Here is a 25,341-nt window from a genome sequence, read left to right as displayed (position 1 = left end):
GACTGGCTGTGTCCGAGGGACACGGCTAGCACAAAACTTCCACGATGCGCGCCCGCGGGAGCGCGCAATGCGGAAGTAAACAGGAGGACGTCCAGGGACGCCCTCCCGGCAATTGAAGTCCGCGCTGTAGCCGTCTTTCGGCTATAGCGCGGACGCCTAGTGGTTAAAGCAATCTACTGAGCTGGCCAGAACAACCTCTGTCGGGACTCTATTCCACATTTTCACAGCTCTTACTGTGAAGAAACCTTTGCGTATTTGGAGATGAAATCTCTTTTCCTCTAGACGTAAAGAGTGCCCCGTGTCCTCTGGGTTAACCGTAAAGAGAATAACTCAACACCAAGATCACTATATGGACCCCTTTTATATTTATACATAGTGATCATATCCCCCTTAATCTCCTCTTCTCAAGAGTGAATAAATTCAGTTCCTCTAATCTTTCCTCATAGCTGAGCTCCTCCATGCCTCTTATAAGTTTGGTTGCCCTTCTCTGCACTTTCTCCAGTTCCCCAATATCCTTTTTGAGAACTGGTGCCCAAAACTGAACTGTATATTCCAGATGAGGTCTTACTAATGATTTGTAGAGGGGCAAAATTATATCTCTCTCTCTAGAGTCCATACCTCTCTTAATACAAGAAAGGACTTTGCTCGCTTTGGAAACCGCAGCTTGGCATTGCATGCTATTATCAAGCTTATGATCTACCAAAACCCCCAGATCCTTCTCCACCACAGATTCCCCCAGTTGTACTCCCCCTAGTATGTATGATGCATGCATATTCTTAGCCCCCAAGTGCATAACTTTACATTTATCAACATTAAACCTCATCTGGCACATAGTCATTCCTAATGAATATGAAAGAGAGAAAAGTATTGTTGCGCTACTAAAAAAAATTTTCTCTTAAAAGTGTCAATCAGCAGCCAGCATCACCAGTATGATAACCTTATACAAAATGTGATCAATAAATAAATGCAGCGCTAAGTGTCATTAACCATGCGTTTTTCTGTGGTTAAACAAACGTATAATCAAACATGCGTTTTCAATGATTGTACAAACATATAATCAAACATATCACCTTTCATAGGTAATAAGGATGTTCATCCGAAAAAATGTGATGGTGATTCAAAAAATATAAGTGAAAATAAACAACAAATTATAAGTGCAGTGTCTACACACATGAATCATCTAATTAGAATAACATATATCATCCTACATCACAGCAGTGTATAGTGGTATATAAAGGAATAAAGTCCATACATAAAAAACTCTAGCGATAACGCTGTGCAAACTGTGGCACTGATGAGATCCCGTAGTGATTGTTACATCTGGTGTGCAATCTTCCTGCATACAGATTTCATATAGAAATAGTAAGGTGGATGCGCTTACCAGAAGGGATGGACACTCTCATCGTACGGCGGGGTGTCATAAGGGCTTGTGGATCCAGATGATCCTATGGGTGTTCACTGGAAACTCGGCGAGGCGTGCCAATGGACAGTACCGGAAATTGCATACACAGCCACTTCAGAGACGAGGTAGACTGTAGGTCATCGGATGGATGGATTCGCCTCTCCCAATACGCTGGTGGCCGAAAGGATGTAGTTCTCACTACGTCACAATGTCATCCACATAGGGAAAAAAAGGGAATCTCCACATGGTGCATGAACCGATAAAAGCAGGTTTATTTGAAATCATCAGCGGTACAGCAGACGTTTCACAAGCATCAGATAAAAAAGTTGAACAAGTGATCACAAGTTGAATAAAAATAGGATTGGAAATTAGCGTGGTAACAGAGTAACAGCAGTCAGCAACCCGACATGTTTCGGACGATTGTCCATCTACAGGGGCATATTCCTTATATACCACTATACACTGCTGTGATGTAGGGTGATATATATTATTCTAATTAGATGATTCATGTGTGTAGACACTGCACTTATAATTTGTTGTTTATTTTCACTTATATTTTTTGAATCACCATCACATTTTTTCGGATGAACATCCTTATTACCTATGAAAGGTGATATGTTTGATTATATGTTTGTATAATCACTGAAAACGCATGTTTGATTATACGTTTGTTTAACCACAGAAAAACGCATGGTTAATGACACTTAGCGCTGCATTTATTTATTTATCACATTCCTAATGAATATATTTTTATTTGGTATTTAAGTCTCCTTAATCCTTAATACCTCTCTTTTTTATGGTCTTTCCCATTGTTTTTTTTTTTGTTGGTTTTTTTGCAGAAGAATTCCCGCACCTGCCTACAAGGGTGCTGCTTCTCCTTTCAAAGTCCAATCACAGGCTGGGAGAATGACAAGACCTCGAGTTTTTACTGAAGTGCAGCAGAGAAAAATCGGGTCTACTGTCAAATCCTGTGCAGTGTGGCACAACTTTGTAAATCTCAAACTGCATAGACAGGAATAAAAATCCTTTGGCAGATCTGATAATTAACCACCTCTTACCCACACTATAACCAAAAGCCGAAAGATGGCTACAGTGTGGGCTGACATTGCTGGGAGATCGTCTATGGATGTGCTCCTGCGATCGCACTTCCCGCTTCTATCAGTGCCACCCACACTATATTATCAAAAGTATTGTGACGCCTACCTTTACACACACACATGAACTTTAATGCCATCGTAGTCTTATTCCGTAGGGTTCAATATTGAGTTGGCCCACCCTTTGCTGCTATAACAGCTTCAACTCTTCTGGAAAGGCTGTCCACAAGGTTTAGGAGTGTGTCTATGGGAATGTTTGACCATTCTTCCAGAAGCACATTTGTGAGGTCAGACACTGATGTGGACGAGAAGGCCTGGCTCGCAGTCTCCACTCTAATTCACCCCAAAGGTGTTCTATCGGGTTGATGTCAGCCAAGTTCCTCCACCCCAAACTTGCTCATCCATGTCTTTACGAACCTTGCTTTGTGCACTGGAGCGCTGTCATGTTGGAACAGGAAGGGGCCATCCCCAAATTGTTCCCACAAAGTTGGGAGCATGAAACTGTCCAAAATTTCTTGGTATGCTGACGTCTTCACTGGAACTAAGGGGCCAAGCCCAATCCCTGAAATACAACCCCACACCATAATCCCACTTCCACTAAATGATTTGGACCAGTGCACAAAGCAAGGTCCATAAAAACATGGATGAGCATGTTTGGGGTGGAGGAAGTTGACTGGCCTGCACAGAGTCCTGACCTCAACCCGATAAAACACTTTTGGGATAAATTAGAGTGGAGACTGCGAGCCAGGCCTTTTGGTTCAACATCAGTGCCTGACCTCACAAATGTGCTTCTGGAAGAATGGTCAAACATTCCCATAGACACACTCCTAAACATTGTGGACAGCCTTCCCAGAAGAGTTGAAGCTACAAAGGGTAGACCAACTAAATATTGAACCCTACCGACTAAGATTGGGATGCCATTAAAGTTCATGTGCATGCAAAGGCAGTCGTCCCAATACTTTTGACAATATAGTGTATTAGTGCAGCCTCAACAGTGCCTATCAGTGAAGGAGAAAAATTACTTATTTCAAAATTTTTATAACAGAAACTAAGAAAAACATTTTTTTTTTCAAAATTTTTGGTATTTTATCGTTTGTTTAGCAAAAAATAAAAACCCAGTGGTGATTAAATACCACCAAAAGAAGGCTCTATCTTTCTCAAAAAAATGATAACAACTTTATTTGGGTACAGTGTAGCATGACCACACAATTGTCTTTCAGAGTGCGACAGCGAATGAATCAACTGTCTATGCATTGTTCTCTCATCCAATGAAAGTCTAACTTGTTCCTCTGCTATTTTTAACTTGTATTTAAATTGTGAAATGTAGGGGTAAGCTTACAAAACGGAAGTACTGCACTTTACACTGTAAATATACAGTATATACTGTGTGTGTATATATATATATATCTTTTTTTACAAACAAAAAAGTGATTCTAATAGTATAATAGGATTACAAGTAGACTAAGTCTAATACATAAACAACTGACATCTTGTTCATCAGAAATGAGAAATTAGTCAATAGACTCTCCTTCTACTGATCTAACTTCTGCTTCCTGTCTAATCTCAAAGGAGAATCTCAAAAAAGATTCAGATATACCAGGCGTACGGAAGAAGTAGAAGCAGAGTATAAAAAACCTCAACAAACAAATGAAATGAAATGGAATGATCAATAAAGGGAGAAACGAAATAGAAGGCATGGACACTTATGGAAAGAATTGTGGAAGAGAAGACCACGTTGAACAATAGCAGGTAACGTGACATATAGAACAGAATGTTTTATAAAAGAGCAGTATACCATCTTGTCTGTGGTATCTCCTCTCTGTCTCTTACCAATAAATAGGCACAACTCATCCACTTTCCTTTTACTCTTCTAGCACTCTTCTCACCATCAGCTCCTTCACCACCACATAATCAAACTGCTAAAAGTTCTGACCTGCAAAGTTTCCTCTAGTCCAGTTTTTTATTATATTTGTTTCACTAATTTCTTGTCCTCCTATTATATTTGACTTCTTTCACCGCTCTTTTTACAACCTTCGGGCAGAACAATGGTTTAGTGATTAGCACTTATGTCTTTAAGCAATGGGGTCCACAGTCTGAATCTTTGCCAGTATACTATCTGCATGGAGTTTGCATGTTCTTCCTGTGTTGGTGTGAGTTTCTTCTCACACTCTAAAGACGGGCTGGTAACAGGGGCGTTGCTAGGTGGCAAAAAGACCAGGGGCTTCAGCCCGAAGTCAGAGCCTGGCACGGGGGGGGGGGGGGGGTTTGGCTGGGCGGTGGGGTTGTGTGGAGGGGGGGGCTGTGTGGCGGGGGGTAAGCTCACTTGCTGGTTGATGCCTGGCTTACCAGTGCCCATCAATGCTGACCACTAAACTCACCTACCTGACACACTGACCTACCTGACCCACACTGACCATTACACTGACCTACCTGACACACACTGACCATTACACTGACCTACCTGACACACAATGACCTACCTGACACACACTGACCATTACACTGACCTACCTGACATACACTGACCATTACACTGACCTATCTGACCCACACTGACCTACCTGACACGCACTGACCATTACACTGATCTTCCTGACACACACTGACCTACCTGACATACACTGACCTACCTGACATACACTGACCATTACACTGACCTATCTGACAGACACTGACCTACCTGACATACACTGACCTACCTGACACACACTGACCTACCTGACACACACTGACCTACCTGGAACATACACTGACCTACCTGCCATACACTGACCTACCTGACACACACTATCCTACCTGACACACACTTACCTACCTGACAGACATACACTGACCTACCTGACATACACTGACCTACCTGACTAGACTTCATGTGTCCTGCAGCTCAGCCGTAGTGTGGGGCGCGCCCATCATCATCATCACAGCAGGCAGCCAGAGCCAGAGGAGGAGAGGAGAGACACCCGCCTGAGCGCAGAGCTTGGATCTCATAGTGACGCAGCCGCATTGTAATTCCCGCCTTCTGGAGCCTGTAGCGCCTATGATGGATGTCACACGTCCCGCGGTCCCAGCATTGGACCAGTGTGACATCCATCATAGGCGCTGCAGGCTCCAGAAGGCGGGACCTGCTATGTCACTCGGCCGCGCTCTGAGTTAGATCTCCCCCCACTCGGGCTCTGGGCTAATAATAGAGCTGTGAATGCTTGAGACTCTGCGCTTTTTGGGGGCCCACTTGGGGCTCCAGCCCACCTCAGCCCCCCCCTCCCGACGCCACTGGCTGGTAGGTTAAATAGCTTCTTTCTAAATTAGCTCTAGTTGTCTGTACAAATTGGCTATGCACTTGTGTTATCACATTCTGCATGTCCATCCCGAGTCTGTGCAAATAGGGAGGGTTGAGAAATGACCCCGAGACCTACTGTACCTTGTAAAAAAAAAAAAAAAAAAAAAAAAAAGCGATCAAAAATAAGTTTTTATAGAAAAGGCTATCAAGCGTATCAGACATGATACCTAAAAAGATGGCCCATAAATACGGGAGAGTGAACAGAAATGAATGCAGCTCCAGGTGAACTATTACTCACTCCTCACTGCGAGTCTATCACGAGGGTACCGTACAGCCCGTCTGTGACAGCACGCAAAAAGGAAAAAGTCAAAAAAATGTTTGCACTCCTTGGTATCTTTATTTTGACATCATAATAGTATCACACGCATGACAGGAACAATAGATAGTAAAGTAGAGGAGGTTTGAGTAAGTGCTGTTTTTTTAGCATGAAACGAATTTCCATCAATTGTTTCTGTCATGCCTGTGATACTGTTATGATGCCAAAAAAAAAAAAAACATACAGAGGAGTGCAGCAAAGATGGCCCATAGAATCGCAGCAAGTTGCATTGGATATCACATATACACCCTTCACATCTTCCCCAGTGTAGCCACCTCTAAACACTCTGAGGACTTCTCAAAATTGTTTCTCTTTCTCACAAACCTCTTCCTCTTCCTCTTGCCATTTAGCTATTTTCAGTTCTTCAAACCCTCAAACACCCCAAACAATCCATGCATTTGAAATAATATGAATTATGATGCTTCTTATTTCAATCTGTGCCCATGTTGTAGACATGTCCCTTCATCTCCTACATGATTTCCATGACAGAATTTGAATCTCCTCAATAGGCACAAAATCAACAAAACAAGGAAAGAACATGTATCCAGAGCAGACTTTCTCAAACTTTTCAACACAGAGGAACCCTTGAAATAACTTTTCAATCTCAGGGAACCTCTGCTAAAAACGACTATACCTACAACTCATGAGACATTAGTGTGATGGTCAGTGGGAAGAAAGTTCCTTACAGTTGTGGTCATTGGGAAAAATGACCCCTGAAAGGATCAATGGTGTCAGTGGGAACTTATCTGACAGACAGAAATTGCTCATTGCTCAAGGAACCCCTAGCAACCTCTGGAGGAACCCTGGGACTTCATTGAACCCTGGTTGAGGAATCTTGATCTAGAGTTTGGAAGTTTACAACTTCTGTAAGGTTTTTACTGCCCAGTGAGGAGATCTGTCTTCACATTCAAGAATTTTTACTGAAACATTCAAGTTTTTACTGAGAACGTATTTAATGGGGGAAACGCCCTAGAATGAACCTGTCAGGGGTTCTAAACCTTCCACAATCTATTAAAAAAGCCCAAAAAACATTTTGTCCAAAGTTCTACTAGAATCGTATGTATCTTTTGGTATTTGCTAAATATATTGGTTTTATTTTTTGTATGTTTAAAAATTATACTTTAGAACACTTTTTTTTTGTTTTCTACAGTGTCAATACTACGCAACACTTGAAGTTCCACTTTTCAGGCTTTATCTTATATTTGGGGGTAAATTTGTGGTCTAAATGTGGGTTGGACCTTTTGGAATTTTTTTTTTTTTGTATGTTTAAACTTGAAACTATAGATTTATTTTTCTACTGTTTCTCTACACCATCAATATTACACAACCCCAGTACAATCTCAACAAACCAACATTCTTTTTGTGAATAGAATACCTTTAAAGTGTTTGTAAACCCTCACATATACCCAGTGTTTGTAAACCCTCACATATACCCAGTGTTTGTAAACCCTCACATATACCCAGTGTTTGTAAACCTTCACATATACCCAGTGGTTGTAAACCCTCACATATACCCAGTGGTTCTAAACCCTCACATATACCCAGTGTTTGTAAACCCTCACATATACCCAGTGTTTGTAAACCCTCACATATGCCCAGTGTTTGTAAACCCTCACATATGCCCAGTGTTTGTAAACCCTCACATATACCCAGTGAAGTTAAAAGCCTCAGATGATACACAGGGATGAAACAAATCCTCCTACATAGGTTTTACTTGTTTATCTGGAATCTTCTCTTCCCTACACCCCTTTAAAAGGACAGATTGTATAAAAAATCCTTCATCTGTTAGGAGCACAGAGGAGAGGGGGGAAAGTCTGTGTGTGCGAGCTGATTGGAGGAAAGGAACACCCCCCCCCCCTTTACACTGCAGTAGAATTGTGCTGTGAATAGACAAGCTCTGTGCTGAGCTCCCTCCCCGGCTCAAAGTTTATCTCAAGTTTCGGGAAAACTTCTCAGAAGTGACTCATGCTGATATAACAGAGGAACAAAGCACCAGAGAGAAACTACACTTAGAGCTTTGGAGAGAGATAATTAAACACTAGAGATTTATGTGCTTTGCTCAGGTTCCATTACTGAGGTTTGCAACCACTTTAAATGCCCTTATACCTTTACCTTCCAGTTAATACTAAGTTTGCATGTGTTCCTGAACATATCTTGGCTAACCTGTGCTTTGATCTAAAATACAATGTGCTATTAATTATCAATATGTAGTGAAGGGGAAGACACAAAACCTATGAGGGTGTCAGGTTCTTTTCTTGCACATTATAATCTCTTTGAAGTCATCACCAGGTAGTGACAATTTTTTTGTATTCTAGGAACTGTGGACTGTCTAGTACTTTCTAATATGAAAACAAAAAGAAGTAAATCTCACCTGAGCTATTACCACATCCTCATTTATATTATATCCCAGCTGTGGAGTGGTGAGTATAATGTGTGTTAGAGTCTGTCTTTGTATTGTTAGAAAATCTTGCCATGAGAACTATGTTTTTGTTTTTTTTTTTTTTTTTTTTTTTTTTTTTTTTATGCAGCCACAATGTGGGAGTTGGATAGGGATAGAGCCCCACTGGATAGGGAGAGAGTAGCAGTAACATTAGGGAGAGGTACATGTCGAGGAAGGAGAAAATACATTTCCTATTACAGGGTGTCTCCTCTATGGGCTTCCTTGAACAGTTTCCCACTGGCAGACAGCTATCTACAGGAAAATTTTATTTAGGGATCGCAGTGTAGCCAAGCAATATCATAGCGCCACCCAAGAGAAGATCTCCTCTGGCATTCTGTGGTATGTAAGTGCCTGATATACACTCACCGGACCCTTTATTAGGTACACCTGTTCAATTACTTGGTAACACAAATTGTTAATCAGCCAATCACATGGCAGCAATGCAGTGCATTTAGGCATCTAGACGTGGTGAAGATGACTTGCTGAAGTTCAAACCGAGCATCAGACTGGGGAAGAAATGGGATTTAAGTGACTTTGAACATGGCATGTCTGTTGGTGCCAGACGGGCTGGTCTGTGTATGTTAAAAACTGCTGATCTACTGGGATTTTCACACACAACCATCTCTCGGGTTTTTAGAGAATGGTCCGAAAAAGAGAAAATATCCAGTGAGCGGCAGTTGTGTGGAGGAAAATGCCTTGTTGATGTCAGAGGTCAGAGGAGAATGGGCAGACTGGTTCAAGATGATAGAAAGAGAATGAGAAACACATCGAACCTTGAAGCAGATGGGCTACAGCAGCAGAAGACCACAACGGGTGCCACTCCTGTCAGCAAAGAACAGGATACTGAGGCTACAATTCTCACAGGCTCAACAAAATTGGACAATAGAAGATTGGAAAAACGTTGCCTGGTCTGATGAGTTTTGATTTCAGCTGCGACATTCAGGTGGTAGGGTCAGAATTTGGTGTAAACAACAAGAAAGCATGATAGATAAAAGGGGATTTTGCGAGCCACAATGGTATATTGCCTCAAATGTGGAAATCACCTAGCTGCCCGCGCAGAACACGTTTCATATGCCGTGCAATACAATGTATACAAAAGATACGCTGCGCTAAGGTGAAAATATCAATCTGAAGATTATTAATGCATATGAGGTATACTGAAAATACCGCATAAGCGGCTTATCCAGCCACAGCAAGGCACAAAGGGTATATATAAAAAAACAAGTGATTTTAAAGTGCAATCTGTAAATAATATACTAGATGTATACCATTAGAATGAGAGTAGAGATTACTGAACTACTACCTGTATATATAATGGATGAAAAAATCATTTATATAGTCTGAAATTTACCGTGAAAAAAAAAAATATTTATAAATAAATATAAATAAATATATCACAATGATAAGTGCAAAATATAACAAAGTGCCACACAATGAGTGTGAATATCAAATCCAAGATGTGGTACGTGATTATTAAAGTCCAATATATGAAAGAAATGCACATAAAGTCCATAAAAACAATTCATAAAAAATCCAACGTGCGTGTATTAATCTTAGTGCTTAGTGCTCAGAATTCCATGCTCAAGTGCCATCCAGTGACCCCCTGGGGACAGCCGCTCACCTCAGAGCGTGCGACTCAGCTGTGAGACTGAGTCTAAACACGCTTATGAGCCATCCCACAGATGGAATCCAGATACACAGTTTTCAGCAGCAACTCCACAGTTAGGAATAAAGGAAAAGGAAAACTGGATAGTGTGGTATCGTTTATAAATATTTATTAGAGTAAAAGCTCCCTACATTAGGGTACTCACATTTGCAAGGTGCATGAGTGCACCAATCTGATAACAGTCTCTAAAGTTTAAAATAAATAAATATATGTGTATGCGCTAAAGGCTATAAATACGTGAACAAAGAATATAATAAATCTATACAATATTAAAAATTATTATAAATTATAAACAGTGTCACACACCTGTGAAGAAAGTGACTATAATCCACAATTGAATATATGAAAAATGGTAACATGCACCATGCAAAAAAATGTGAGAAAAAAAAAAAAATCCTTTAAATGATTAAAAAAAAAAATATATATATATATATACATATATATATATAAGTGCTACTTGATAAATAAAGTGTCCGAAACCAATTTATACAAATGTATATATCTCAGTTCAAGCCATTCATAAGAGTATATAAATCAAAGTGCACAATAGTGTCCAAACAAATAGCAGGCAATCCTCATGCTGGTTTTTTTGAAAAAGTGCTAAATATTCCTCATGCTCTTCTTATGAGATGTGCACATTAAGGCATGCTGCAGTGCTCTCCAGTGACCCCCAATGGATAATGCGCTCACCTTCATATCGTGTGACACAGTAGCTAAACAGTGTCAAAACACGCATTAGAGCCACTCCAGGGCTCACACAGGGTATGCTGGTGATGATCTGTATCTCGCTCAAATGGTGACATATATGAAAGAAAGGAGACTCATAGCATAATACCGCCAGGAATTTATTTGAAAAGCCCTAAAACCAATCCCTCCAGGAGGGTACTCACAATGCTTGGGTGCGTCAGTGCACCATCCTATCCAAAACATGTAATACAGATGAATCCTGTGGCGTGCGGTGCAGTGTTTAATCCTCTGCCTGTCTGTGTGTAGAAAGCTCCGTCCTGCCCCTCCCCTACGCGTCTTCGGCACAGGGTATACGTGCCTTCATCTGGGGGATGAAGCCGCTCACCTTAGAGCGTGCGACTCAGCTGTGAGACTGAGTCTAAACACGCTTATGAGCCATCCCACAGCTCAGTGATGGAATCCAGATACACAGTTTTCAGCAGCAACTCCACAGTTAGGAATAAAGGAAAAGGAAAACTGGATAGTGTGGTATCGTTTATAAATATTTATTAGAGTAAAAGCTCCCTACATTAGGGTACTCACATTTGCCTCAAAGTTTGCCTGTCAGGAGGGATAAGCTGTGCATCGCATCTCAGTGGAGTGAAAGGCTCCGTGCTCCGTCCTGGCCCTTTCCCTACACGTGTTCGACACAGGGTCACGTGTCTTCATCAGGGAGATGACCTGTGACCCTGTGTCGAAAACGCGTAGGGGAAGGGCCAGGACAGAGCACGGAGCCTTTCACTCCACTGAGATGCGATGCACAGCTTATCCCTCCTGACAGGTGAGGCAAACTTTAGAGACTGTTATCAGATTGGTGCACTCACGCACCTTGCAAATGTGAGTACCCTAATGTAGGGAGCTTTTACTCTAATAAATATTTATAAACGATACCACACTATCCAGTTTTTCTTTTCCTTTATTCCTAACTGTGGAGTTGCTGCTGAAAACTGTGTATCTGGATTCCATCACTGAGCCGTGGGATGGCTCATAAGCGTGTTTAGACTCAGTCTCACAGCTGAGTCGCAGGCTCTGAGGTGAGCGGCTGTCCCCGGGGGGGTCACTGGATGGCACTTGAGCATGGAATTCTGAGCACTAAGCACTAAGATTAATACACGCACGTTGGATTTTTTATGAATTGTTTCTATGGACTTTTATGTGCATTTCTTTCATGTATTGGACTTTAATAATTATGTACCACATCTTGGATTTGATATTCACACCCATTGTGTGGCACTTGGCACTTTGTTATATTTTGCACTTATCATTGTGATATATTTATTTATATATATATATATATATATATATATATATATATATATATATATATATATATACATATATATATATATATATATATATATTTTTTTTTTTCTTGGTAAATTTCAGACTATATAAATGATTTTTTCATCCATTACAGGTAGTAGTTCAGTAATCTCTACTCTCATTCTAATGGTATACATCTAGTATATTATTTACACATTGCACTTTAAAATCACTTGTTTTTTTTTATATATATCCTTTGTGCCTTGCTGTGGCTGGATAAGCCGCTTATGCGGTATTTTCAGTATACCTCATATGCATTAATAATCTTCAGATTGATATTTTCACCTTAGCGCAGCGTATCTTTTGTAAACAAGAAAGCATGGATCCATCCTGCCTTGTATCAATGGTTCAGGCTGGAGGTGGTGTAATGGTGTGGAGGGATATTTTCTTGGCACACTTTGGGCCCCTTAGTACCAACTGAGCATGGTTTAAATGTCACAGCTTACCTGAGTATTGTTGCTGACCATGTCCATCCCTTTATGACTACAATGTACCCATCTTCTGATGGCTCCTTCCAACAGGATAATGCACCATGTCACAAAGCTCAGATCATCTCACCATTGATTTCTTGAACATGACAATGAGGTCACTGTACTCCAATGGCCTCCACAGTCACCAGACCTCAATCCAATAGAGCACCTTTGGGATGTGGTGGAACGGGAGATTTGCATCATGGATGTGCAGCCGACAAATCTGCAGCAACTGCGTGATGCTATCATGTCAATATGGACCAGACCAATTCTGAGGAATGTTTCCAACACCTTGTTGAATCTATGCCATGAAAAATTAAGGCAGTTCTGAAGGCAAAAGGGGGCCCAACCCAGTACTAGCAAGGTGTGCCTAATAAAGTGGTCAGTGAATGTATATTACAATTGAAAAGTTTAGCTAAAAAAGTTTTTTTTCATACAGTAAAAAAACACATAGCTATATAATACATCATAAAAATAAGCATGTGTGCACGTAAGCATGAGTGCATATTACAATTGAAAATTTTATCTAAAAAAAGTTTTTTTTCATACAGTATAAAAAAAACATATCTGTATAATACATTATAAAAATAAGCACGTTAAATCTTCTGAGAAGGTCAACGGGTTTTGCAGATCATCCGCTTCATCAGTCCCAACAGAATTGAATATATTAAAACAAGCATTATAATCTGATCAGTACCAATAATTTATGAATAGGCTGTATTGTTTGTTGTTGTTCATGTTTTCTTTTGTTATAGATTGTTTTTTAACTACTTGTGATTTGCTTGTTTCAATATATTCAATTCTGCTGGTCCTGATAAAGCGGATGATCCACGAAACTTGTTGACCTTCTCAGAAGATTTAATGCGCTTATTTTTGCAATGTGTTTTACAGACATGTGTTTTTATACTGTATGAAATAAAAGATAAAATTTTTTTAGACAAACTATATGATATAAGAAAAATTCTTTTTGCGTGGTAGATGTGAACACTGGGGTATATTTAAAGTTCCAAATACCCATTGTCCCTTTTGCCACTATACCGGGATACTACCCAGGTGTTCACATATTTCAGGCTAATTACAAATACAAACTCATGGCTTCTGAATAAACATGTATGAGGAAGTGTATGACCTGCAGCTTGTCCCCCTGCCCAGCCATTCTTTAGTTTGAGGGGGAACATTTTTGAGGTATAGCCTCTCTTGCCTACAATCCCTAGCGAAATGACCAGGACAGCCCCACCGCCAACATGTCATGGTTCTTTTGGTGGGAACCACTCCCATGTGATGATTGATTGGGGCCTCTTACAATTACAGGCTGATTTTGTGCACCAAGAGACTACCAACAGAACCTTTGAATATGAAGCTAGTATTTAAATCTAAAAATTGAAGTACCACACCAATAAACTAGAGACCAATGTAAGGTTTTTTTTCTCCAAAATATAAAATTGGCTAAAACAGTCAATGTGTTTTAGGGGTCACACATTGCCCCCCTCATAAGGACTACAACATAACACAAAATTACAAAATTATTAAACAAAGATAAAAGAATAAAAATGTCTCATTCCTGCATTTAATACATATTTACACATACACCCATAGTTACTTGTATGCAGTAAAAAAAAAAAAAAAAAATGATTAGAGATGAATATGGATACCCATTTTTGAGTACCTTGAAACCACAAAATGTTAATAATCTGAGCCATTCTAGATGTACAGTGGTGACGGAAAGTATTCAGTATTCAGATTTTGCTAAAATCATTTAAGTTAATTTTTTTCCTCATTAATGTACACACAGCACCCCATATTGACAGAAAAACATAGAATTGTTGACATTTTTGCAGATTTATTAAAAAAGAAAAACTGAAATATCACATGGTCCTAAGTATTCAGACCCTTTCCTGTGACACTCATATATTTAACTCAGGTGCTGTCCATTTCTTCTGATCATCCTTGAGTTCTACACCTTCTTTTGAGTCCAGCTGTGTTTGATTATTCTGATTGGACTTGATTAGGAAAGCCACACACATGTCTATATAAGATCTTACAGCTCACAGTGCATGTCAGAGAAAATGAGAATCATGAGGTCAAAGGAACTGCCTGAAGAGCTCAGAGACAAAGTGTGGCAAGGCACAGATCTGGCCAAGGTTACAAAAAAATTTCTGCTGCACTTAAGGTTCCTAAGAGCACAGTGACCTCCATAATCCTTAAATGGAAGATGTTTGGAACGACCAGATCCTAGAGCTGGCCATCCGGCAAAACTGAGATAACAGGGGAGAAGAGCCTTGGTGAGAGAGTTAAAGAAGAACCCAAAGATCACTGTGGCTGAGCTCCAGAGATGCAGTCGGGAGATGGGAGAAAGTTGTAGAAAGTCAACCATCACTGCAGCCCTCCACCAGTCGGGGCTTTATGGCAGAGTGGCCCGATGGAAGCCTCTCCTCAGTGCAAGACACAATAAAGCCTGCATGGAGTTTGCTAAAAAACACCTGAAGGACTCCAAGATGGTGAGAAATAAGATTCTCTGGTCTGATGAGACCAAGATAGAACTTTTTGGCCTTAATTCTAAGCGGTATATGTGGAGAAAACCAGGCACTGCTCATCACCTGTCCAATACAGTCCCAACAGTGAAGCATGGTGGTGGCAGCATCATGCTGTGGGGGTGTTTTTCAGCTGCAGGGACAGGACGACTGGTTGGAATCGAGGGAAAGATGAATGCGGCCAACTACAGGGATATCCTGAACGAAAACCTTCTCCAGAGTGCTCAGGACCTCAGACTGGACCGAAGGTTTACCTTCCAACAAGACAATGACCCTAAGCACACAGCTAAAATAACGAAGGAGTGGCTTCACAACAACTCCGTGACTGTTCTTGAATGGCCCAGCCAGAGCACTGACTTAAACCCAATTGAGCATCTCTGGAGAGACCTAAAAATGGCCGTCCACCAACGTTTACCATCCAACCTGACAGAACTGGAGAGGATCTGCAAGGAGGAATGGCAGAGGATGCCCAAATCCAGGTGTGAAAAACTTGTTGCATCTTTCCCCAAAAGACTCATGGCTGTATTAGATCAAAAGGGTGTTTCTACTAAATACTGAGCAAAGGGTCTGAATACTTAGGACCATGTGATATTTCAGTTTTTTTTTTTTAATAAATCTGCAAAAATGTCAACAATTCTGTGTTTTTCTGTCAATATGGGGTGCTGTGTGTACATTAATGAGGAAAAAAAATAACTTAAATGATTTTAGCAAATGGCTGCAATATAACAAAGAGTGAAAAATTTAAGGGGGTCTGAATACTTTCCATCCTATATTAGTGAAGGCATGAATAAGGCACATAATAAAGTCAATGGTGTCCAAAAACTCCAAAGGAGCCTCAATAGTAAATTTTAGTAGCTTGAGTTGTACAACACCCATTCCATACACTTATATTGTAGAGGACAGAATCCAGTGTTTGAAGTGCTCACTACAACCCAACGTAGTTTGAAGGTCAGAGAGTACTGGAATGTGGTGATCTGAGATGATCAGGCAAAGCAGGACATCTCAGGGAGAAATGTAGCCCATAAGATCGCAGCTCCTGTAATGAGTTTTGCTGCATAAGACGTAACTTTCTCAAACATACAGTAAAAAAAAAAAGGGAAAATACCGTGCTAAGTGATTAATTCGATTACATAAATAAGCAGCAGCTCAAAATGAGATACACACAAAACTGGAAAATATTTAAAGGAAGTCGTGCTGAACAAATTATAACAGTAAAAATGATTAAATGAATAATATTAATAATTAAATTGGTGTATAAAATGAGTCCATAAACCACAAGTGAATGTGCACAGTCCTTCAAAATCTTGAAAAAGCTCTCAAACACCACTACAGACTCGTGACCTCCACCACATAAAGTGCGTGCTTCCCGGAAGGCAAGCTATCATAAGCTTGCGGCTATCAACCCAGCCAGGGCCTTTATCCAGGAGGTGTTGAGGTGACGGCTCACAGACAGATGCTTAGCATGATATGGGCAGGACACCAGGAAGACTTGATCGCTCAGTGATCGTGGTCATGGATCAGGCTCTCCTCGATGATCTCTCTGGTAACTTCTAGAATCCTCTTTGTATTTCTCTATTCTATCAGGGAGGGAGGGAGGGAGGTGGAGGCAATGTGATGGTCATATGATCACCAGACTTCACAGGAGGAAAACTCTAGATCTCCTCTGCTGCCACTTCCAGCAATGTCTCCTTTCTACGTCCTCCCTTTCTCAAACAGGCTGTGGTGATTGGCCAATGGCAGTCAGTGCAGCTATTTGAATGTGAAGTATGGCCAAAGTTTACTGGCCATATTTCTCTTGTGGGTCACAGGAGTGCACTTACTTTTGCTCCTCTGTGATACAGAATCAGCTGACAGCAGGCTATTGATCACTCTCAGCTGATATCACAGAGCCGCTCCAAGCCCCGGAAGTGTCCCAACCATATTGTTGACCTACACCCAACTGCTTAATTGGCAGCTGGCTTTGCCTCTCAGAATGTTGCTGATATCTAGAGCCAGCTATGCCTGCCCTCGGCCCGATACCTCAGCGAGTGCTGGAGGTGCAGAGGGGAGATCGGTGACTGACATTCACTGCTCTCCACTCTGAACAGACCGAGAACTTGATCTCAGTTCTTGGTCTTAGAGCCAATGTGGGACAACTGCAGCATAGAGGTGAGTATGAAGGTTTATTTTTTTTTACGTACCTTAAACTTTTCCTTTAAAATAAACTCCACACTCTTGATGATTTGCAGTGATGTCATCATCCATACATGGTGGAGTCTCCCTGTGTGAAGCTTTATTTATAAACAACAAAGAACAAGAAGTGCGCACCAGCTTTGCACATCAACTTAGATACCATTTATTAAATGAATACACAGCTAGTTATACTCACAAACCAACTGAATCTCAAGCGAGAAAAATTGGTAGTAAACCAGCTTCATTATAGAAAATGAACTACATGGACCTGGGTGTCATCTCAGACACAAAGGCTAACAAATTTCAAGGGCTATACCATCTTCCCCAGAGCTCTCACCCAGGTCCACCTATTGGTACTGTTCATGTTCTGTATGGTTGGTTTCTAAGATTCAGTTGGTTTGTGAGTATAACTATCTGTGTATTGATTTAACCACTCGCCGACCAGCCGCCGCAGTTGTACTGCGGCAGAATGGCACGGCTGGGCGAAACAACGTTCTGTAACGTCGCTTCTCCTTGTGGCCACTAGGGGCGCGCACGCCCCCTGCTTGCCCCCGGAGCCGATGCAAGTGCCCGGCGGTCGCGATTACTGCCGGGTTCCCGCGATCACTCGTGGCTTACTGAGAATCGGCATCTGTGTATACAGAGTATGAACAGCCAATCTGTCATCTCCCCTAAACAGTCCCCTCCCCCCTTCAGTTAGAACACACTCTAGGGGACACATTAACCCCTTGACCGCCCCCTAGTGTTAACCCCTTCCCTACCAGTGATATTTTTACAGTAATCAGTGCATTTTTATAGCCCTGATCGCTGTATAAATGCCAATGGTTCAAAAAATGTGTCAAAATTGTCCGACGTGTCCGCCATAATGTCGCAGTCCCAATAACAATCGCAGATCGCTGCCATTACTAGTAAAAAAAAAAAAATAATAAAAATGCCATAAAACTATCCCCTATTTTGTAGATGCTATAACTTTTGCGCAAACCAATCAATATACGCTTATTGCAATTTTTTTTACCAAAAATATGTTGAAGAATACGTATCGACCTGAACTGAGGAAAAAAATTGTTTTTTTTATATATATTTTTGGGGGATATTTATTATAGCAAAAAGTAAAAAATATTGTGTTTTTTTTTTCAAAATTGTCGCTCTTTTTTTGTTTATAGCGCAAAAAATAAAAACCGCAGAGGTGATCAAATACCACCAAAAGAAAGCTCTATTTGCGGGAAAAAAAGGACCTCAATTTTGTTTGGGTGCAACGTCGCACGACCGCGCAATTGTCAGTTAAAGCGATGCAGTGCCGAATAAAATCTTCTGGGGCTGAAGTGGTTAATGAATGGTATCTTAGGTAATGAGCAAGGCAAGGCGCACTCTTCTTGTTCTTTGTCATTCAGTTTTGGGGATGCCCCCAGTCTGGAGAGGGTAACAAGGCCTGGAGTCTTCCTGGTTACCTGTGGAAGTATGAAGCCAGCAAGATTGACAGTCATATGACTGATATGCACATTAGCCATCGGCCCTTCCCACTTTAGCACTAATGTAGTGTAGTCTTCAAAGCTTTATTTATACCTCAACAAAGGGACATATCAGGCTGGGATGGGCAAGAAAGAAAAGAAACATCTGCCGGTTTTCATTAATGTTTTTTTACTGCTAAGATTTTTGAACTGAGTTTTCACCAGGAAAAAAAGTATTCAAAAATCTCCAAAGGGAAAACCAACAGCAATAATAAAAATTGAAGTTTATTCTTTCTGACAGCACAATGGTAGGAACAGACTATATTGAAATATGTAGCCAAATGTATGATTGTGTACATGTGTGACCAAGACATGAAAATTGTTTAACAAAAAAGAATAAAGCACACACTTTTTTTTTTTAATCTGTAGGTACTGACAGTGAAGCTCTTCAAGGATACAGTATAAATGCTCCTTATCGTGTAACGGTCCAGAGAGGTCTGTGTGTGTACATTCCATGCAGGTTTATTGTGCCTGAGAAAGAAAGATTAACTATAAATGCTTTGGGAATTTGGTACAATGAGGATGACGAACCTGTGGTTTCTAGAAGTAATACCCAGTATAAGAATAATGAACGTTTCTTCCTGAATGGAGATGTAAAGAGTGGGGACTGCTCTCTCTACATAGAAGATCCGATATATAAAGATGAAGGTCCTTATCGTTTCAGAGTTGAAGATAACATAAGATTCAGCTACCTAGATATCAAGCCTTATGTAGAAGTAACAGGTAAGGAAAATAATAATGTATCCCAGGAGCTTACAATCTACAACCATCAAATACAAAAATAAAACAGTCCCTGATTGCTAACACTATGATGGGACTATTATATTATATACACAGCCCTGGAGCAAAGCCTTCCCTTTTAGTTTACTTACATTCAATCATGTAAATGGGAGGAGATATCATATAAATAACTGGATGTTGGGTGATCGCACTATTAAAGTTTGAGACATTACTAAAGCGGAAAGAGCAAATTATTGCAGCTCTACAGTCATTAACACATCATTAAATGTATTATATTCAACCTCTTATAGAGTACCCCACACAATTACACTGCTGCAGGGCGGCCCTCCTGCGCTAAATCACGTACTTGTACATGATTTCATGTCTGGGGTGTGTGCGCCACCGGTGACCCACTCCCATTTTGACTGGACGCAGCAGGGGCCAATCAGCGGACCGATGTCCACCGGGACCCGCCGATCGTTCTCAGGAGAGGCAGAACAGCGGTAAACAAGGCAGATCGCCATTCTGTGAGAGGGGAAGATGGAGATCATGGATCTCTGTTTTCACCCAGACAACACCCCCCCCCACAGTTAGTAAGCATTCCCTAGGAGCAGCGGTGTATTTAGGTTTTGTGCTGCCCTAGGCCTGACTAAATTCATGCACCCCCTAATTTAAATACGACCCACCCTTCCTGTCAAAGCCACACCCCTTCCTATTTAAGACCCACCCTACCATCTGTAAATCACACCCCTTCCAAACCACCAACCCTCCATCTCTCCCTAGCAGCTAAAATACCCCCTTTCAGCAAAATCCTCACCCTCATATAACCCCTTCCAGTACAAATCCCCCTTCTCAGCACAAACCCTTGCCTCAATCTCCCCTTTCCCAGCATAAATCCCCCTCTCAGCACAAATCCTCCCCATCTCTCTCTCCCAGCATAAATCCACCCAATCTCCCCTCCCAGCATAAATCCCCCCTCTCATCACAAATCCTCCCCCATCTCCCCCTCCCAGCATGAATCCTCCCTCTCAGCACAAATCTCCCCCCATCTCCCCCTCCCAGCATAAATTCTCCCTCTCATCACAAATCCTCCCCCATCTCCCCCTCCCAGCATAAATCGCCCCTACCTCCCCCTCCGAGCATAAATTCTCCCTCTCATCACAAATCCTCCCCATCTCCCCCTCCCAGCATAAATCCCCCCTACCTCCCCCTCCCAACATAAATTCTCCCTCATCTCCCCCTCCCAGTATAAATCCCCCCACCATCACAAATCCTCCCCCATCTCCTCCTCCCAGCATAAATCCTCCCTCTCATCACAAATCCTCCCCCATCTCCCCCTCCCAGCATAAATCCCCCCACCATCACAAATCCTCCCCATCTCCCCCTCCCAGCATAAATCCCCCTCTCATCACAAATCCTCCCCCATCTCCCCCTCCCAGCATAAATCCCCCCACCATCACAAATCCTCCCCCATCTCCCCCTCCCAGCATAAATCCCCCCACCATCACAAATCCTCCCCCATCTCCTCCTCCCAGCATAAATCCCCCCACCATCACAAATCCTCCCCCATCTTCCCCTCCCAGCATAAATTCCCCAACCATCACAAATCCTCCCCCTTCTCCTCCTCCCAGCATAAATCCCCCCACCATCACAAATCCTCCCCCATCTCCTCCTCCCAGCATAAATCCCCCCACCATCACAAATCCTCCCCCATCATAAATCCCCCCACCATCACAAATCCTCCCCCATCTCCTCCTCCCAGCATAAATCCCCCCACCATCACAAATCCTCCCCCATCTCCTCCTCCCAGCATAAATCCCCCCACCATCACAAATCCTCCCCCATCTTCTCCTCCCAGCATAAATCCTTACTTTCAGAAAAAAAAACCCTCATCTCAAACCTGTGCCTCCTTCTCTCCCCTCCCAGTACAACCCCCCCAGCTCCTTCTCCTGTTCTGTAAGAGCAGCCTCCTATGCTGGGACTTGTAGTGCACTTTGTGGGGGGGCTGAGATATGGCAGCCTCCTATGCTGGGACTTGTAGTGCCCTAGACTACAGGGGACTGAAGAATGGCAGCCCACTCTGCTGAGACTTGTAGTGCCCTCTGTGGGGGACTGAGGATTCCTCAGTCCCCCCACATTTTAAGGCACTACAAGTCCCAGCATAGGAGGCTGCTATATCTCAGCCCCCCCAGAGTGCACTACAAGTCCCAGCATAGGAGGCTGCCATATCTCAGCCCCCCCCCCCAGAGTGCACTACAAGTCCCAGCATAGGAGGCCTCCATATCTCAGCCCCCCACAAAGTGCACTACAAGCCCCAGCAAAACGGGCTGCCACCAGACCTCCAAACAAAGCATGAGGATACTGCACAGCCTTCCACTCATTCCTTGACTGCCATCCACTCTTCCCCACTCTCCTACCTGAGTCTGGGCTGCATGTCACGCTGAATGGTGAAGAAGTGGGCGGGATTTCCTGAAGTCTGAAGACATGTCCAGGCTCCCAGATCCCGGCGCAGCACAGAGCACACAAGGCTGGTCAGGCACCTCAGTGGCTGTGGACGGCGGATGCGGCCGCCGACACCACGTGTGTGCACAGGGGAGGCTGCATCTAAGCGGGAGGAGGCTGCGGGAACCGGGACTCGGGAGGAGAGAATGGGGGAAGTTTTTGTGCAGGGGGGGCGGCTGTTCTGCCACCCCCCGCCGAGTGCCGCCCTAGGCCTGGGCCTTGTCGGCCTAGGCCAAGACACAGCACTTCCTAGGAGCATATTTAACCCTTTGATCGCCCCTGATGTTAACCCCTTCCCTGCCAGTGTCATTAGTACAGTGACAGTGCATTTTTTTTAGCACTGATCACTGTATTGGTGTCACTGGTCCCCAAAAAGTGTCACTTAGGGGTTGGTTTGCAAAAGGCAAATAGAATGTGCACTTTTCAAAATGGTAAGTATAAGTATAAGTATAAGTATAGGTATAGGTAAGTATAGTAACAAGTCCTAGTTGCAATCTCGGAACACCCAATAAGAGGATAGTATGCGACCGGTCTAAACTACGTGGCATGTTCACCAATGCCAGGCCTGGTGGACAGGATGGGTGAACTAGAGATACTGTTGTACGAGAAGGATTTGGATTTTGTGGGAATTTCAGAGACCTGGTTCAACAGCTCTCATGATTGGCTGGCAACCATTCAAGGTTATACCCTTTATCACAGGGATAGAGAGGGTAAAAAAAGGGGGAGGGGTATGCCTATATTTCAAGAATAACGTACAAGTGAATGTGAGAGATGACATCACTAAGGGACCTAGGGAGGAGGTGGAATCCTTATGGGTAGAGCTCCAAAGGGATGAAGCTAAGGGGAAAATATTACTGGGAGTATGCTATAGGCCCCCTAACCTAAGGGAGGAGGGAGCGAGGGATCTCCTATCACAAATTGGATTAGCAGCAAGGATGGGAAGTGTTATCATAATGGGGGATTGTAATTATCCAGACATAGACTGGGCGGAGGGAACCACGCATTCGTCTAAGGCTCGCCAGTTCCTAAATGTCTTGCAGGACAATTTCATGGTTCAGATAGTAGACGCACCAACTAGAAATAAAGCGTTACTAGATCTACTGATTGGATATGCAAGCAATTCACCAGTAGATGGTCAAATGTATTAGATGACCAATCACAGATCATTCACCTTGTGTGGTGTTGTTGCTGTAACCATTAGGCATACTATAAGGAGAAAAGAAAAAAAGGGGTTGCTTTTAGCAACAAAAATTGATCAAAGCTAATTATATCAAAATTATCAAATTTATTAAATTAATTATTTATTTATTTAGGTCAAACAAATTCAAACACATTGATGTATTCCATAAAAACAATTGTTCCCAATATGGTAATAAAAAAGTAACCATATGTATAAAAACATCAACAGACAGGACAACACACACAAAATACAAAACAACACTGAACACAGTCCAGACGCATTGTGGGGGTCAGTGGCCTAGCATCAAATCAATTGGTTTAGTAAGAATACTGTCCTTTAGAGGGATCACAATGGATCACCTGGACCACTAGTTTTAGTGATGACTTGCAGCCGATCAGCACAAATATAGGGGAGACAGGATAGGTGAGAGGGCCGGTACGGGAAGACTGGTAGGGTAAGGATCACTAGGCCTGCATATTTGGAATAACCTCACACATGTACTATTGAATTGCTGTATGGATATTCAAGTGGGGACAGCAGAATTGTCCAATTGAAGTCAGGCAGTCCATAAAGTCCATTCCACCACAGCATCTGCCCTCCTATAAATCCCACTCCCGCCTTACCACCCTCACCCTCCTACTACTCCTAATGTCTGGGGACATCGCACCAAACCCCGGCCCTCCCACACCCAATTCCCAACGCCAAGATCGACCATCTACCTCCTCCAACAGTAGTCGTAACTTCAACCTTCTCATCCCAATTCCCCTGATTCCACAAGTCAGCCCCCCTCTTTCATGTGCCCTCTGGAATGCCCGCTCAGTCTTCAATAAACTAGTTTCTGTCAATGACCTTTTCCTCTCCAAATCCCTTGATCTATTTGCTATAACTGAAACCTGGCTTCAGGAATTCGATACTACCTCTCCAGCTGCACTGTCCCACAGTGGCCTTCTCTGGACTCACTTCACCAGACCCAGTGGACGAAAAGGAGGTGGTGTCGGACTTCTCCTCTCCCCACAATGCACCTTCCAGGTACTGCCCACACCTCCCTCTCTTTCCACCCGCTCTTTCGAAATGCACTGCATTCGTCTTTTCTCTCCAGCTTGTCTGAGGGTCGCAGTCATTTATCGGCCTCCTGGACCAGTGTCACGCTTTCTGGATGACTTCTCTGCATGGCTACTCTATTTTCTCTCATCCGAAGTGCCTGCCATCATCCTAGGTGACTTTAACATTCCAATCAATATTAATAATGCTACCACTTCTAAACTACTCAACCTAACCTCCTCTTTTAACCTAACACAATGGATACAAACCACCACCCACTCCAACGGCAACACTCTCGACCTTGTATTCTCCCATCGCTGCACTACCTGCAATCTCTCCAACGCACCCTTTCCTCTCTCCGATCACAACCTTATCTGTTTCACACTCTCCTTGTCTCCTATATCACATGCTGCCAACCCACAAACCACTACCCGCAGGAACCTTCGCAACCTTCCCTTCTTCACTCTGCTACTGATGGCCTTTATGACAAAATTGCACCCCTGTCCTGCCCAGACCTAACCACTTCCATCTACAACACCACTTTGTCATCCTCCCTAGACGTACTTGCTCCTCTTTCTACACGCAGAACCAGGCCTCATCTGCCACAACCCTGGCAAACAGACAACACCAGAAGTCTCAAGAGACGCAGCCGTGCTCTTGAGCGAGCATGGCGTAAATCTAAATCCCTGCAAGATTTTACCCTCTACAAATTTGTCCTTCTCAAATACAACTCCTGCCTCCACACTGCTAAACAAACCTATTACAACACTCTCATCAAAACCCTCTCATCCAAACCTCGTCAACTCTTTTCTACCCTTAATTCCTTACTTCACCCCCCACTGCCCCCACCCACCAACTTGCTTACCGCTCAACAGATTGCCAACCACTTCAATAGCAAAATCAACACAATTCG

The 25,341-nt window shown here is 42.6% G+C and overlaps 1 protein-coding gene across 1 annotated transcript in view; it reads left to right on the top strand.

Moving 5' to 3' along the window:
* Positions 1–3,954: 3,954 nt before the first annotated feature.
* Positions 3,955–25,341, top strand: part of LOC141110491 (sialic acid-binding Ig-like lectin 13) — an 82,237-nt gene continuing 60,850 nt past the window's right edge. The window contains exons 1-3 of the mRNA XM_073601860.1: positions 3,955–4,245; positions 8,465–8,569; positions 19,355–19,708. Coding sequence (XP_073457961.1) covers positions 8,494–8,569; positions 19,355–19,708 — 430 coding nt within the window. The 5' untranslated portion in view covers positions 3,955–4,245; positions 8,465–8,493. The remainder of the gene's footprint in view (positions 4,246–8,464; positions 8,570–19,354; positions 19,709–25,341) is intronic.

Source organism: Aquarana catesbeiana, linkage group LG10 (genome assembly GCF_042186555.1).
Source record: "Aquarana catesbeiana isolate 2022-GZ linkage group LG10, ASM4218655v1, whole genome shotgun sequence".
Taxonomy (NCBI): domain Eukaryota; kingdom Metazoa; phylum Chordata; class Amphibia; order Anura; family Ranidae; genus Aquarana; species Aquarana catesbeiana.
Note: the sequence above shows the minus strand (reverse complement) of the source record. Positions and strands in the feature narration are given on the sequence as shown.